Genomic DNA, 15,078 nt, shown 5'->3' on the forward strand with positions numbered 1-15,078 from the left:
GGAACCAAAACAAGGCTGTTTGTGTGAGGATGCGAGGGAGTTTCTGCTGGAAAAAACAAAGATGTATTGGTCAAACTTCCCCATGCAAACAAGGCCTACATTTATCAACACAAGCAAAACTGATGCAAATCAGGTTTAAATAGATAGGAGTGTCCACACGCAAAGTGGCATCTGTTTAACTACATCAGCATAAAATTGCACCTTTATCTCAACTGGTGCAAGCAGCTCTCAGTCTGGGAAAGCAATGCTCTTGCATATGGTTTACCATGGCAGATATGGAGTCTGCAAGTCAAAGGAGGGCCATGAAATGGTTTAACAGCCTAGCAGATGGTTTTACACTCTTCCAGAACTCAGATGTGATGCCCTGTGATCAATCCAGCCCACATTCACCTGTAATTCAAGTCTAGGAACTTCCCTATTATGAATTGTTTTACACGGAAGCTGGTCAGATACTACAGTGATGGGTGGCAGTATAAAAACCTAAGATAGATGGTTAGATTCTCATAATTCTCTTGCTTTTGATCCCACCAAAAGCTCTACCATTTAGCGCTCTGCAAACACCTTTCAAGGATAGACAGCACATCACGTGAATCTTTGCCAGTGTCTGGAAGGTTCGGATGAGTTACCGCCAGTGGAATTCTTTTGCCCCTCCCAAATAACTGATTCCAGTTCAAAGCAAGTTATGATTCAAATGGTGTTTGGCAAACGTTAGAGCTTTTGAGTTTCACTGGTGCATAATGCAAAGCTGGGTTTTTTATTAGCTGACATATTTGCCAGGGGTGACTTGCAAACTGTATGTTTGACTGTCGGATTTGCAGTTTGCAATTCAAACAATCTGCCGGCTGAGAGTTACTCCCTGAAGAAATGAGCAAATTTTTCTGCACAGTGGCAACACTGGAAAATGTTGCCATCAGCTCATGGACAGATCTCAGACAGAAAGACAAAACTGGTTAAGTAAATTATGCACCAGGAATTATCGACCCGGCTCCAGTTGCACAGGCAGGGAGTGATGGCTTGTGGTTTGCATTTCTCAGGCACTGGGATGCTTGACGGCCTTTATTGTCACGCTTATGTGTCCTTGCAGGTGACTGTTGAGGAGGACAGCTACCTCGCCCATCCGACCCGCGACAGAGCGAAAATCCAACACTCCAGACGGCCTCCGACACGGGGACACTTGATGGCTGTGGTATGTAAGCTAAACCCTGGGCACAAGTTCAGATAGGTCACCTCCGACGTTAGCAATCCCTTATACATTTATTTATTTTGAGATGGATGAAAGAAGGTACAGAGTCTTTTATCTCTGGGTTGAAATGCAACCCGGATTAGTGAGGCCTGATGCTGTCTCCTGGCCTGTGTGAAATGAAAAGGCATGTCTCATTCTAGTTCCTAGTACAGAAGTACCTTACAGGTGGGAAACTGAGGCACGGGGTGGATTAAAAGACTTGTCCAAGGTCACAGGAGGTGGCTGTGTCTGAGCTGGGAACTGGACCCAGGTGTCCTGAGCCTCAGCCCCTAAACTCTCCCTGCTGATGGGCTCATTAGAAATGCACAGAGAGGTTGATTAGTGCTGTTGTTGCTATGACGCTCAAAGTAATGGGAGAGCAGCCTCTGCATCCATCCGCTCATGACTCCTGCCTTTCTCACCACACTCTGCAGGCATCTACCTCAACATCGGATGGCATGCTGACACTGGACCTCATCCAAGAGGAAGACACCTCTCCAGAGGACCACGGGACTTGTGAAGAGAGCTTTCGGGTGGACCTGGATAAGTCCGTGGCGCACCTCGCTGCTGGCCGGCGCCGGTCGGATTCGGAGAATGTCAAGTCCTTGGAGAAAGGCCGGACAGTGAGCCTGCTGAGACGGGAGGCAACCTCGTGGGACAAAACTGGGAAAAGCAATGACGCCTTCGACAAAGGGACCATGTACACCCCGCAGGTCCCCAAAAAGCTCTCGCACTCGGAAAAGAACAAATGTGCCTCCATGGAGGAGATTTTGTCTCGCCAGGACTCTTCCGCACACCGGGCGCTGCTGAGGAAGGGGCTGGAGGCTCAGGTTGCCTCGGGTGAGCCCGAGCAGCTGGCCCGGATACAGGAACTGGTTGCACTGAAACTGGAAAAAACTCAGGAACTGCTGACGGAGGTGAAGGGCTACGGGGAAGGGAAGCGAAAGACAAAAGATTTCGCTGCTGCTGCCACCACCACCTCTTCCTCTTCCAAGTCGGACTCTGAAAGCATCTTGCAGGAGACAGAGAGGTTGCTGGGTGAGGCCTCCTCCACCTGGAGCCAAGCCAAGAAGGTGTTACAGGAGATTAAAGAGCTGAGGGACCTGTACAAACAATTAGAACTGCAACCGTCGGACCCTAAACCCAAACAGATCTCACAGTCTCAGTACAGGAAGAGCATGATGTGAAGGCACGCTTCAGGGTAAGATGGTGGTGATTTCTTTTTATTATTATTTACAGTGTTCGAAACAGTACAAGGTGCCTGTTCTCATCAAAACTTCTCCTCAAGCTTGACCCCTTCCCCTCCCCAGATCTCCCCCTCTCCCCCCATCCCCAGATGAAACAAAAGGTGTTCAAATAAATCAGTTTGGATTCCTACTTTTTTTCAAAGTATCCTTTCTCTGCGTTCTTGGGCTGCTCATGTCATGCTTGCAGGATGGAAGATCACCAAGACCTGGAAAGCTCCTGGCATACTTGTGGGGACATATGCACAGCAGCAGGGTAGATATTCTCCCTCTATAGAAGCCCTGGGTTTGCTGCTCTGAACCCAGTGTTCTGCATTACAACTCTTTGACCAAGAGCATTGGCAACATGGCGAATGTTTTTCCTCCTCTTTAAAAAAGAGTCAGCACATGGAGGTCCCTTGTTATCCAAAAACTGCCTGGAAGATGCTTGCCAGTGACATCCAAGCCGGGGTTGGAATTCCGTTGTCAGAACAAGGAGATTCCCAGCCTGGAATGCAGTCTGACGTGTCATGAGAGGCATCGGGAGCTCCTTCCTGGACTGCAGTTAACAGGGCTCTTCTCTGGCATTGTTCCTGCACTGATCCCAAACCCTCTTTTGCAAACTCCTGTGGCAGGCAGCTGTTAATACATGTGGTACATATACAGCCCTCTGTACAGAGGCAACAGGTATGCAATCTGTGTTAAAACTAACCCTGTCTGTCAGCCGATGCTTCGGAGACACCCCCTGGCGTGGTGCAATGAGATTTAGCAACCACAATGTCTTCCTTCTTGTGCAGATGATCAAGGCCTGGAGTCCAATGGGCAGTCATTATTTGTTTTTCATTGTTCTTTCCTTCATTTAGGCTGGAGTGAAATGGAAAGTCAGGGTTTGGCACAGAGGGCAACAGAAAAGCTGAGAATTGCTGTTGGTTTAATGGGCCTGATTCTGTTCTCACTCACACTCTGTTTACACGATTGATCCTCACACAATTGTCTCTTAGATGACATTGATGTGAGGTCAGTATCAGGCCCACTGAAACTCAAACGGATCCCAAATTAGAGCTCAGATATCCTCGCCTCGTTGATGTCTAACACTTTTCTAAGTAGGTGGCTCAGCTTTCATGCACTTAAGCAGCAGGACAAGAGGAAAATATGCTAAGATTTCTCTCAGGGCTTAAAGTACACTGGCAAATTAACATCAGTTGTTTTTTCAAAGAAATCTAATTTCCTTGCCTATGTTGCAAAGAACCCCTGAGAATATTAAAAACAACTGAGTTTTAATGTCTAATTTCCTTTTCACTGTTTACATTTTGTACTTCTCACATATTTGAAATGAGACTAGTTATGTTGACATCTATGTCTGGTCAGTTTCATTCATATTGCCCACTAAGGCTGTGATGTTTGGGTTGCAAACGCTGCAAGGAAATGTTGATCTGTGTTTTTTAAAAGCTCTCACCAGTTGGAATTAAATAACATTGGTGGAAATATTTCCATTGGCCTAAGCTTCTTTAACAGTTGGTTGTTTGCAAAGCTTAAATTTGGGGCCCAATTTCACCTCACAATGTCCTTTTAAGATATTCATATCTCTTTTCAAAACCTATCCTTCAAACATCAGAAAAATCTCTGGCTCACTTCAGTTCTTATCACAAAGCCACACAGTCATGCTGTCATGATAGAAATGGGGAGATTTGGCTTTTACAGAATTTACAAGAAGTATCCTTTTCTTGATTTGTTTTTTTAACATTTTGACCACTCAATGGGTGCATTTTTACAGTCTGTGGAATCAAATTTCATCCCTTAAAAAAAAAAGAGAGATTTAAAAAAAAAAAACCCTGACATGTAAGCCATTCTGACAGTGCCCTTCTATGTCATCTCTCTTTGATCCAGAAGGAAACAAGAAAAAAATCTTCAAATAGTTTTCAGATATAATGTTAAGCATTAAAAATAACTCAAAATAGAAAAGCTGTTTTAAAATCTAGAGGTTCTAATTACACTGGATTAGCATGGACATGTGTCATGAGTGGGGTTGAGATTCTAGGCACTGGAATAATATCAAAATGTATGTATGTAAAAACACTGATTGAGTTATACAATTCGAGCAAGATGCCCAAAGTCTAAGGCGCATATGGGGTTACTGAACACACCTGAGAATCCCACAGTTATGTAGAAACTTGCTCCTTAAAAATCTGTCTTGTGCAACCTGCTAAGATAATGACAAAAACTGTTTGGTTAACAGGGGTGGTTATCTGACTATAGGGAAAACAAAACAGTCCTAGAGACTTCGTAGGTGTCTTGAATAATCACCTAAGACGGGTGGATTTGTCCATTGGAGGTGGGCTTGGTGCAAGTTTCACTCTATGGGAGTAATTACCCAGGGTTCCAGGCAGGTTTGTACAGTAGCTTTGCTACCTTGAAGCTAGCTTGGGTGTATCTACAAGAATGGTGGTTACATCCTGTGGCTACAGTGTAGACATACTCTGTGTACTTACGGAGCTAAGGAGTTGCAGCACCTGGGCAGGAGACTACCTGTTGGTTTGGAAGCAGGTTTGTCCTACAACGAAAACTCACAGGTCACATAGTTGTTGGAGCTGTGCAAAATTTTGCAACAGGTCTAAGCTTGGGACCAGGTTTTGCTGAGCTTCACCAACCTTCCTGCTAACCTACAGTGGACTTCTGGGCAAACGGGGGCGGGCAGATGGTTTGTGGAGGGAACCATTCCGGATGGATTTGCATGGTTTTGACGCCTGAATTGGGCAGTTGTGGGTTTGGTTCAACCCAAAAGTCCTGTGATACAAACCCAGTGAAGTGAGTTCAAAAAAGAAACCATCACACTAGTGCCCCTGAAAAGCAAAACAGGCAGGTTTCATACAGCTCTAGCCACAGCATTTATGTCTGGACATCATGATTCTGCATCAGAACAGAGTCATGATGTGATGCTGTGAGATCACGGTCTCCTCATCATGCCACGGTGACATTGATCTTACCCTGGAGCATCTCAAGAGATAGGGATTCAAAAATCACCCAATCAAAAACTGGGATGAGCGGCAACTCAAAGGAATTGGAATCCTCCCCATCCAATCAAATTCCTAAAGTCCCCCCTGCCCATGACCTCAGAGCGGATGTTGGGGATGGGAGGGAAAGAGGTACAGTGGGCCATCTCCCACTCCTTGCTTCTGTGCCTGGGTCATGAACATCACCAAGGTTTTCATGACCCTTCCGCGCCATGGGCACCTCCAAAATGCCTACTGCAGCTGCTTCTGGGTGAAATTCTGGCCCCACTGACATCAGTGAAGTCAGGATTCCACCTTCTGACTTGAAGCAGAGCTAACTTTAAGATTTTAAGGGTCCCAACAAAGGGGTTATTTTTGAGGTGCTCATTCCCCTTCTATATCCCACCTCCATCTCTCCTTCTCCCTCCCTGGTCAATGAGCATAGACAGCGCTTGGCTTTTACAATCCCATGCTGTGGCACAAAGAGAGGCCCCAAAGCTGGCCAGACCTGTCCCACTCCTTTGGCCTTTCCTCCACTCAGCAGTGTTGCCAGAGAATTTGGTAAGACTGCGAGTTCACATTATCATTCATTATTTGTAGAGCGGGCTGGAAATTTTCCAATGGAATGTTTTTCCTTTGGAATCCAAAACTTCCCATGGGAACATGTCGATTTTGATAAAATTTTGTTTCGGGGGAAAAAAGTGAGGGGGGAAAACAAGAGTTTTGATGAGTTCAAAACATTCTGTTTTGACATTTTCAGAATGGAACACGTCAGTATTTAGTTTTGAAATTTATATTATAAAAATGTAAACTCATTTTAAAACGCCAACACTGAAACAAGAGAGACAAGGTGGGTGAGGTCCTATCTTTTATTGGACCAACTTCTGTTAGTGAGAGAGACAAGCTTTTGCGCTTACATGGAGCTCTAAAACATTTCAATTGGCCCCAAACCAAAACTTTTTCAGAAATGTCAGTTTCTGGAAAATTTTGAAATTCTTTGGTTTTGTTCTTAGTTTGTAACTACGCAAATTTAGAGATCACTGAATTTCCTGCAAAACAGAAATTCCAATTCCCACACAGCTCTAGTCAGGTATCAGGACTCACTGTGTGAGATGTGGTACATTTTTATTGCTAGTAGGTCTATTACAGTAGTGCCTTAGAGTCCCGGTCTTGGATCAAGTCCCATTGCGCTAGGTGCTGTACAAACACAGAACAAAGAGACAGACCTTGCCCCCAACATGGGATACAATTCCCCCTCCATTCACTTGTAATCCCTTTTATTTTATTTTAAATTTCACCAAATTTTCCCCATTTGTTAATCCCTTTTGTGGGATTACAGAGAAAAGCCAAATACAAGAGAGAGTGGCATGTGTGCAGAAAACATGCCAATCAGTTTAGTACTGCTGTTACCTTCCTTCCCAAGCACATCTTTCTGAGTTAAAAACGGCATGAGGAATTGTGGTGGGGAAGGGAATAATGTGTGGGAGGAATGTTCGTGAGGACTCGGGGTCTGCGTAAGGAGGAGATGGGGTAAAGAGACCAAGGGTGTGATTCTCCATTCCCTTGCACTTTCTGCAGTCATGTGCGTCAGTGCAAAGAGGGTGCATTTTACACCCATTATGCACTGATACAAATGACTGAACAAGGGGCAGGGCAAACAGAGAACCCGGCCCCACATCCTGTCTGTCGTTGATTCATCTGACCTTTCACAGCAAATTGCAATTTTGATTTTAAACCTTCTGTGCATCAAGAAACAAAAAATCGAGTCAGTTTCACTGATGCTCCATAGTCGGATCTTTTCAATCCAGCTGTGCATGTTGGGAAGCAGCATGGCCTAGTGGATAGAGCATTGGACTGGGACTCAGAAGATTGGCATCCTACTCCCAGCTCTGCTGCTGGGTGAGCTTGGGCAAGTCACTTTCTGCCTCAGTTTCCCCAGCTGTGAAATGGGGAGAAAGATACTGACCTTCTCTGTAAACCACTTGGAGATCTATGGATGAAAAGTGCTCTGTAAGAGCTAGATATTATGATGCGCTGACTAGCTGCTCTCTGGTTTATAAGGCACTGCACACTACTGTGGAACGTTTGTATTGGTATTAGGTTTTCTGGTTCTGAAGCAATTGCATGGCCATTGTTTTCACTGTGTAGCTAAGGGACTGTCTGACCAAGGTGGCCAGTGGCAGCTCTGATGGCCCTCAGAGCAAGCCTGCATGCTCATTGCTCTGTTATACTGTATCCCATGCTCTTGAGGTCAAATTCCTTCAGGCCGCATCAATGCCGTGAGCAAACTGAGGAACCAAGGGCTACAAAGAGCGTGGCTGTAATGAATGGGTTTGCAACCAAAGTATTGTAACTCCTGAAAGACAAAGCCAGCAATCATCCAGGGAAGGGAATCATTCTCCTGTTCTCACTGACCTGCCACTGAAATCAGTAGGGGTATGTTGGGAGAATAGAGGACCTTAGAGTTTTTTTCCCCCAGCTTCCTCTGTAGTATGGTTCACCTGTGGTGATCATCCGGACATCTCAGCTAATCAATTCCCTGCCATTGCAGGAGCTTGGGATACTGGGGGCACCTTGGTCCCACTCGTTCTCTGCCTGTGGTGCAGTTTCATTTCCTGCAGACTGAAATGTTTTGGTCTAACTAAAATCTTTGGGCACAGCACAAGGGTAACTGAGTGAAATGTGATATACTGGAGGTCAAACTAGATGATCGATCTGATGGTCCCTTCTGGCCTTCAACTCAAGGAGCCTATGAAATAGCGGGGTGAGGAAATAAGGCTTAAGCTCCCCTGCTCAAATGGCGTTTTGTGACTCCTTTGACCCAAAACGTACAGTGAATAACACCATGGCCGTGGTTCCCCGATTCTCCATTGGCTGCACCATGTGTGATTCACCGCTGTGCCAAGTGGGCTATAATGCGACAGAATCAGAACACCAGTGTTTACTCCCACTTTGCACTGGTCTAAATGGGGTGCAGGATGATTGGGAAAAATCAAGCTTTGGGGCTTCAAAGCTAGTTTTTCACTCAGTGCAGTCCACCCATTTGCTGGCTCTGCGCTCAGCCAGCTGAGACCAGCTCATGTTTAGCCTGAGCTAAAAAGACAGAGCAGCAGGCTCAGCTTTAAAATTCCTCTGTGGCTTTATTTAATTAATTAACTTAGTTAAAGAAATGGGTCCGGAATTGCCCCTGGCACCAGGCAGCCACATATTCATAGCTCTAATTGCCAGCAAATTTTCATTTAGACCGAAAAAAAGGGGTCATGAATAAAGCAGCATGGAAAATGCTACGTGAAGGGGTCTTTTATATCCTTGCTCCCCACCCACTAAGATCAAATCAAGGGGAGAATATGCCCAGAAGCCAATCACTTTTTTTTTTTTGCATGCCTCTTACTAAAATCTTTTGCTGCTGGCTCCTTGATTCTCATTGCACCTGCCAAAAACCCAGTCACACTGCAATGAAATCATCGCTATATATGGCAGGCATTGCTAGTTCCCCCAGCTCTGCCTCCTGGGCGTGGCAGGTGGAGGACACCTTGAATGGTACATTCAGGAGCTCAGCAGTCGTGTTCCAGCTGTATGTACCTGGGGCATTCAGCACTGTGGGTGGGTTCTCCCTGAAAATAGCAAGATGGATAGGTATAGTCAAAGGGTTAAAAAGAAATGGGTAATCAATGTTTTTATCAAGTTTGATTTAAAAAACGAGATCCATTTTGCATAGAGCCCTTCGTGTCAAGCCTGAGCTGGCTGAAATGGCATAGCCCAAGAAGGAGAGCGCTTGACAGGAGCGCCACCAAAACATAGCAGATGCCTATGGCTCCCACGAGCACAGCAGTGCAGCGACAGCAGGGGCCCTTTGGTTGACTCTGCAGGAAGACAAGGCATCTGGAGGATTGGTTTGGAACTGGGGTAAATGCAGCCCCTGAAAAATTTCACGCCCTGAGCACTGCACTTAGGTCAACCTCACCCCCAGTGTAGACGCAGCAGGGTCGACAGAAGAATTCTGCCATCTGGTGAAATCCATGTCTTTTTGTGTATGTTTTTATGTTGGAAGAAAGAATTGCAGATGCTAAGATTGTTTTCGGCACAAAATTCAAGAAGTCTTGTGCCACTGTCTGTCATTGTTCCAGTTGTATGTGGACCGATGACTGTTTCCCAACCTCTTCTTTCACTTCTGATCTGGGCATTAAAATCTCCTGTAACCAGGACAAGATCGTGGTTTGGTATTTCTTTCTTTACATTGTTCAATTCTGCATAGAATCGCTCTTTGTCTTCTTCATCTGCATCGTTTGTTGGAGCATATGCCTGGACTCTGGTGCACTTAATGTGCCGAGAGTGGAATCGAGCTGCCAGTAGCTTATCTGATATTGGCTGCCTATTCATATGTGTTTTCTTTGCAGCGCTATTCCTGATGATTTCTACACTTCCCTCATGTTCAGTTCCACCTGAATATAACATTGTTTTTTCTCTAGATGTTATCATACCTTCATCTTTTCATCTAACTTCACAAAGTCCTAGATTGTCAATTCTATATCTATCCATTTATTTGATTACCTGTGCTACTTTTCCTGCACTATTCAGAGCTCGTACATTCCAGGTAGCTATGGATTTATTCTTTTTGGCTGTCAGAATTTGGATCATCGAGTAGGTGACTTCCTTATGGATTTGATCATCCACTGTCATAATGCTTTCCATTCTTCTCAGGCTGTGATTTTTGGTTTATGTGGTTTATGTGAGTAGTTTCTGTAGCTAGAACTTGGGGGTTTTTTTACGGTGATGGGAAGCCGCCCCATCAACTGACCCTCCTCCTTTTTGATCCTGGCTTGGGTCCGGCACTGACGGAGTTGCATTATATTATATATAAACAAAAAGTTGTTTCAGACTGAAATATTGAAATTTTTCATTCCAAACATGTCAAATCAGGATGTTTTGATATTGTCAGAACTCTTTCCCACCCTGTTTTTTCTCCCCCAAAACAAAATTCCAGCAAAATCGATCCCATTTTGCGGGAACCTCCTATTCCAATGGAATGTGGTTCTATCTGAATTTGTCATGACAAGGAATAGGCCATCTGGCTGTTCCTCTGTTTACATCTCCCCTCACTCTCTGCAGAACTACTGTATCTCACAGTTCCCCTTTGCAGTGTGGCAGCTACTGGTCACCAAACCACCCGCTCCCCAGCTAGACTCATTCTCTGCTCAAAGGTTAAAAAAACAAACCAACAGAGACCACAGCGCTCCTCAGCAATGAAAATCACCAGCCCACGGTGCTTTCCTGTGCAGCGCTGCTGGGAAGAGTGTTATGGGACACTCAAACTCTGTTCTGTTGCAGCTCACTTCAAAATCTTACCCGCTAGCCTCCATTCCACCAGCGAGTTTGTTGGGTCACGGGGGAAGGCATTAAGTGGGCAAGGCGGACTTAAAAGCTGGGACTGTTGCATGCATCTTGTTGCTACTATCTAAGGGAATTGGCTTAGTAGCTAGCGGGCTGGACTAGGAGTCTGCAACCTTAGTTTTGTTCCTGGCTCTGGTGCTGCGTGACCTTGGGCTAGTCATGTCACTGCTGCGCCACCATTCCCCTTCCCCACCCTGTGCATAAAGAGCACTGTAAACCTGACTCTCTTTGGTAAAGAGTGTTGAGAACTGCTGTGCAGGTCTACGGATTCCTGATGTATAGGATGGGAGGGCCTAGAGGCCCCAACCCAGATTATGCCTGGTGCTGCTCAGACACAGATAGTTCCTGCTCCAAAGAACCCGTGGTGTGAACAGACAAGGGATGAGAGGGGAAACTGAGGGTTTATACCACCCCTGCTCAGTAGAAGTCTAGCTGGCATGGAAGTGAAAACATCAGGGGCCATATGAGTCATGTGTACACTAGTGCTGGCACCACCAATGCGAGAGCAACAGTGGGAGATTTTTAAAAGACTAGTGTAAACGAGGCTCTATTGTGGTTTTGAATCTAGTGGGTTTCACTGAGTTTAGCAATAAGTCAGACCTGGGCTTGTCTGAAACTTGTCCCCCAGGCTGGCTTGATACTCTGCCCCGATCTCGCCTGAAACCCAGCCCTGGGCTTGCTCAGAATGTCTTAACTTCAACAAACCTGACTCAAGTTCAGGGCTCATAACAAAACCCAGAATCTGGGATGTCCTCATACAGCCGTGCATGTGGGCCCTTAGACAACTGCCTGTCCTTAAACCAGTTCTCTAGGAATGGTTCCAAACAGTTTTCCTGAATCTCCTACTCTGTGCTGTTTATCCTTTCATTTCAGAGAATCGCTCCCTGTATTCCTTTTTCAGGGAAATATTTCTCACCCTCTCTCCCCCCATATACTCACACTCCTAAACACTCACGTCCCTCCAAAAAAATCCCTCTTAAACCCAGTGGAGTTTACACCCAGATACATCCCTATTTTGGCATCTCCAAATGTCTCTGTCTAGTGGGAATGAACAAACACAAATACCACACAGGCAGTAAACAAGATGCCAACTTTTCTCCTTCCTCTGCCATCAGACTGGACCCCCCTAATTCTTGCAGGCTCCTATTCCTAGCAACGTTGGTGAATGATTATTTATTTTTGTTTAACTCTCTCAATAGTAGGTTGGACACTGCCGGTCCAGGCAGGCGCTAAACCCCTAAGTGATTAGTTTAGCTTTCCGCCCACATGCCCCTCCTCCCCTGCTAAACTGACATTGAATTTCAATTTGCAAGCTGGGAAATAAGTGATGGTCCCATTTCCCCTCCCAATAAACACTGACTGGCTCTCCAGACGACTGGGAGATTGTTGTAGCTGAACTACAGGAAACCACAGTGAAACAAAAGGCTGCTGGAGGAACAGAACACAGGGACGAGGATGATTATGACACAAATGGGGTGGGGGAACTGCAGGGGGGTGAAGAGAGAAGAGCTTTTGGAGACAGCAATAGGACTCTTTAAAAGCAACGAAACGAGACTAAAAATAAGCGCCAGTGCCAGAGGGGAAGTGGGATAATCTCTGGGCAGGAGGCACATGGATCTCTCCCAAGCTGGTTAGAGAAGGGAAGAGAGAGCGAAGGTGTCATAGACCATTTCCGTCACCACTGTCATGGTTAGAGAAGCAGGGGGAGAATGAGTACAGTGGGCAAAGCCAAGGCTCGGCTAAGAGTATATTCCAAGCAGTCGAGACACCTGCATGCAGATCTATTTGGGCATGGCCCAAGGGCTAAGTTTGGTCCCATTTCAGCAGTCCACCCCATTCAGCAATTTGCTCTCAGGTGCTTTGCTGGACAGGGATGTGCTTAAGGACCTGCTTAAGTATTTTACTGAACCAGGCTCCTCAAATGGAACCTGCAGCTGCTCCCGCCGTATCACAGAAAAGCCAGTACAAATGCTGACTGGCCAGTGGTTCTTACTGCTGCTGAACTCCTCCAATGAGCCATTTCTGTTCATCCGTCACATGTGGATGGTGTTCAGGGCCATATGAGTTTTATTTATTTGTTACAAAAGCAGAGGCAGATTGTGATCATGACGAATTGCCATCACAGCCCTGGACACTGCAAATTTTGGGCAGCCCCTCTTATGGGTTGCAAACTCATGATCCGGTTTCACCTGGTATATAAAGAGACTGATTCTTTTAGTTACAATGTAGCAGCTGCTCTAAAAGCAATGGGCTGGATTCTCATCTGGTGACCTGCTGACTTCCATGCAGCCATGCCACTTTATATCAGCTGGGGAATCTGGCACCAGATTGTTTTAAGAGTGTTGCATCCAGAAATAGAAAACTATTAGCATTCTGAGTGTGTGTGTTGGGGGGGGGGGGACCCATGTGAACGGACACAGACCCCTGCCTGCAAACATTCCCCTAGTACTGCCACCTAAACTGAGGTTTGAGACAGACCTGAGGCACATAGTGTTTCATTAGCTGTGAGGGATGCATTAGGCAGGCAGAATTGTAGGTAAGATCTTTATTGATCCAATGCTACATGCATAAAGGCCAGTGTTTGTCCAGTCGTAGTCTGGCCACCTGTTTGAACCACCAAATAGCGTCCTTCCTGGAATTGGACCCTCTGTCTCCAGTCCTACTCATCATATGCCACACGGAGAAAATTTTGATCTGAACTAAGTTTGGAGGGATATAACTGGGTTTTGGTTCCAGGACTTAGGCTCAGCGCATTAAAGAAGCAGAAACCAGCTACAACACTTAGATCCCATTGGAACTTCTTCACAGTGCACAAAAACTTGGATATTGGGATTTTGTGCAGACCCATCTCTAATAAAAGTACCACCCGATCTCCCTTTCCTGGGAATAACTTCCATTTTTAGAGTGTTCTGTTTTATAAAGAAGCTTTTTTCATTTTTCACTCGACTGTTAACAGACAAGTGTATTTTTGTATATCCAATACTTGAAGGAATCAGATACCACTTTCCCCATCTCATCTTTATTCCTGCTATTGTAATTAAAATTCTGCTGACTTCCTTCCCCGATGTATTTCCCATCTCCCTCCGTGCTCATCTGCTGCCCTAGACTCACATGCGTGAGAACTGAGACGGTGAATGGAAATCAGTCCCTCACGATTATGATACCTTGTGCCTAAAGAACCTCGTGGTTCTGCCCCCAACTCAAATAGCAAGTCCTGGCTCAGAGAGAATGGTGGGATTTTCAAAGGAGGCTAATGGGAAATGGAGGGATTTTTCAAACTGTCTAAGAGATTTAGGAGCACAAATCCTATTGAAAGTCAAGTCATTGAGGCCCAGATCCTCAAAAGGTACCTAACTCTCATTGATTTCAATGGAAGTTAGGCTCCTAAATACCATAAAGGGTCTGGGCCTTAGGCACTGAGGAAAATTCCATCACTTACTCCTTTAATTGTCTTGGAAAGTCCCATCTTAAGAGTGCATTGTATCCAGGAGCTTTGAAGATGCTAAAACCTTTTGCTACAGCCACTCAATGAACTCTTTACAAATGTGACACGATTCTATCTGCAGGGTTGCTGTAGCTGTGTTGGTCCCAGGGTATGAGAGAGACAAGTTGGGAGAGGTGCTCTCCGTTATCAAACCAACTTGTTTTGGTGAGAGAGACAAGCTTTTGAGCTTACACACAGCTCTTCTTCAGGTCTGAAGCTCAAAAGTTTGTCTCTTTCACCAACAGAAGTAGGTTTGATAACAGAGGGTACCTCACCCAAGTTGTGTCTCTCTAACAGGATTATATTGTTGCTTTATTGGTCAATTCTTTTCTTCCCCCCACCCTGCCCATCTGTATTTTGTGTTTAAAGTTCTCCCTCTTCCTCTCCGCTTTTTTTGTGTTCCTTTCGGAAAACAATCTGCACTGATTTTTATGTAAAATAAACCTCCCATGTGTACAGACTCTGGGGCATTGCTCCAGTCTGTTGCAGCTCTGTTTATTTTGATTGATTTTAAGACTGTGACAAAAAAAATAAAATTAAAATGAGAATTTAAAAACAAAAAAACCAAGAAGTAAGTGTGTGTTTTTTATGGGTTTTGCTTCACTAGTACAGATACTTCTTTCCAGGTATAATACTTTGAGCATCTGGAGCATCTTTCCATATGGATGGATCGAATTCTTTCCCAGGATCATTTCTCAGTTATAGCACTGTGTTTGGGAACAGGTAATTACACAGAGGGCATTATAACAAAGAAGAATGCACAGTACT

At 45.2% G+C, this 15,078-nt stretch overlaps 1 protein-coding gene across 1 annotated transcript in view; it reads left to right on the forward strand.

Annotated features, from left to right (window-relative positions):
• The window catches only part of PLEKHO1 (pleckstrin homology domain containing O1), a 34,622-nt gene extending 19,798 nt beyond the window's left edge, over positions 1-14,824 (forward strand). The window contains exons 5-6 of the mRNA XM_038383080.2: positions 1,085-1,186; positions 1,657-14,824. Of these exons, the coding sequence (XP_038239008.1) occupies positions 1,085-1,186; positions 1,657-2,409 (855 nt within the window). The 3' untranslated portion in view covers positions 2,410-14,824. The remainder of the gene's footprint in view (positions 1-1,084; positions 1,187-1,656) is intronic.
• The last annotated feature ends 254 nt before the right edge of the window (positions 14,825-15,078 follow it).

The sequence above is a fragment of the Dermochelys coriacea genome, chromosome 24, assembly GCF_009764565.3.
Source record: "Dermochelys coriacea isolate rDerCor1 chromosome 24, rDerCor1.pri.v4, whole genome shotgun sequence".
Lineage (NCBI taxonomy): Eukaryota > Metazoa > Chordata > Testudines > Dermochelyidae > Dermochelys > Dermochelys coriacea.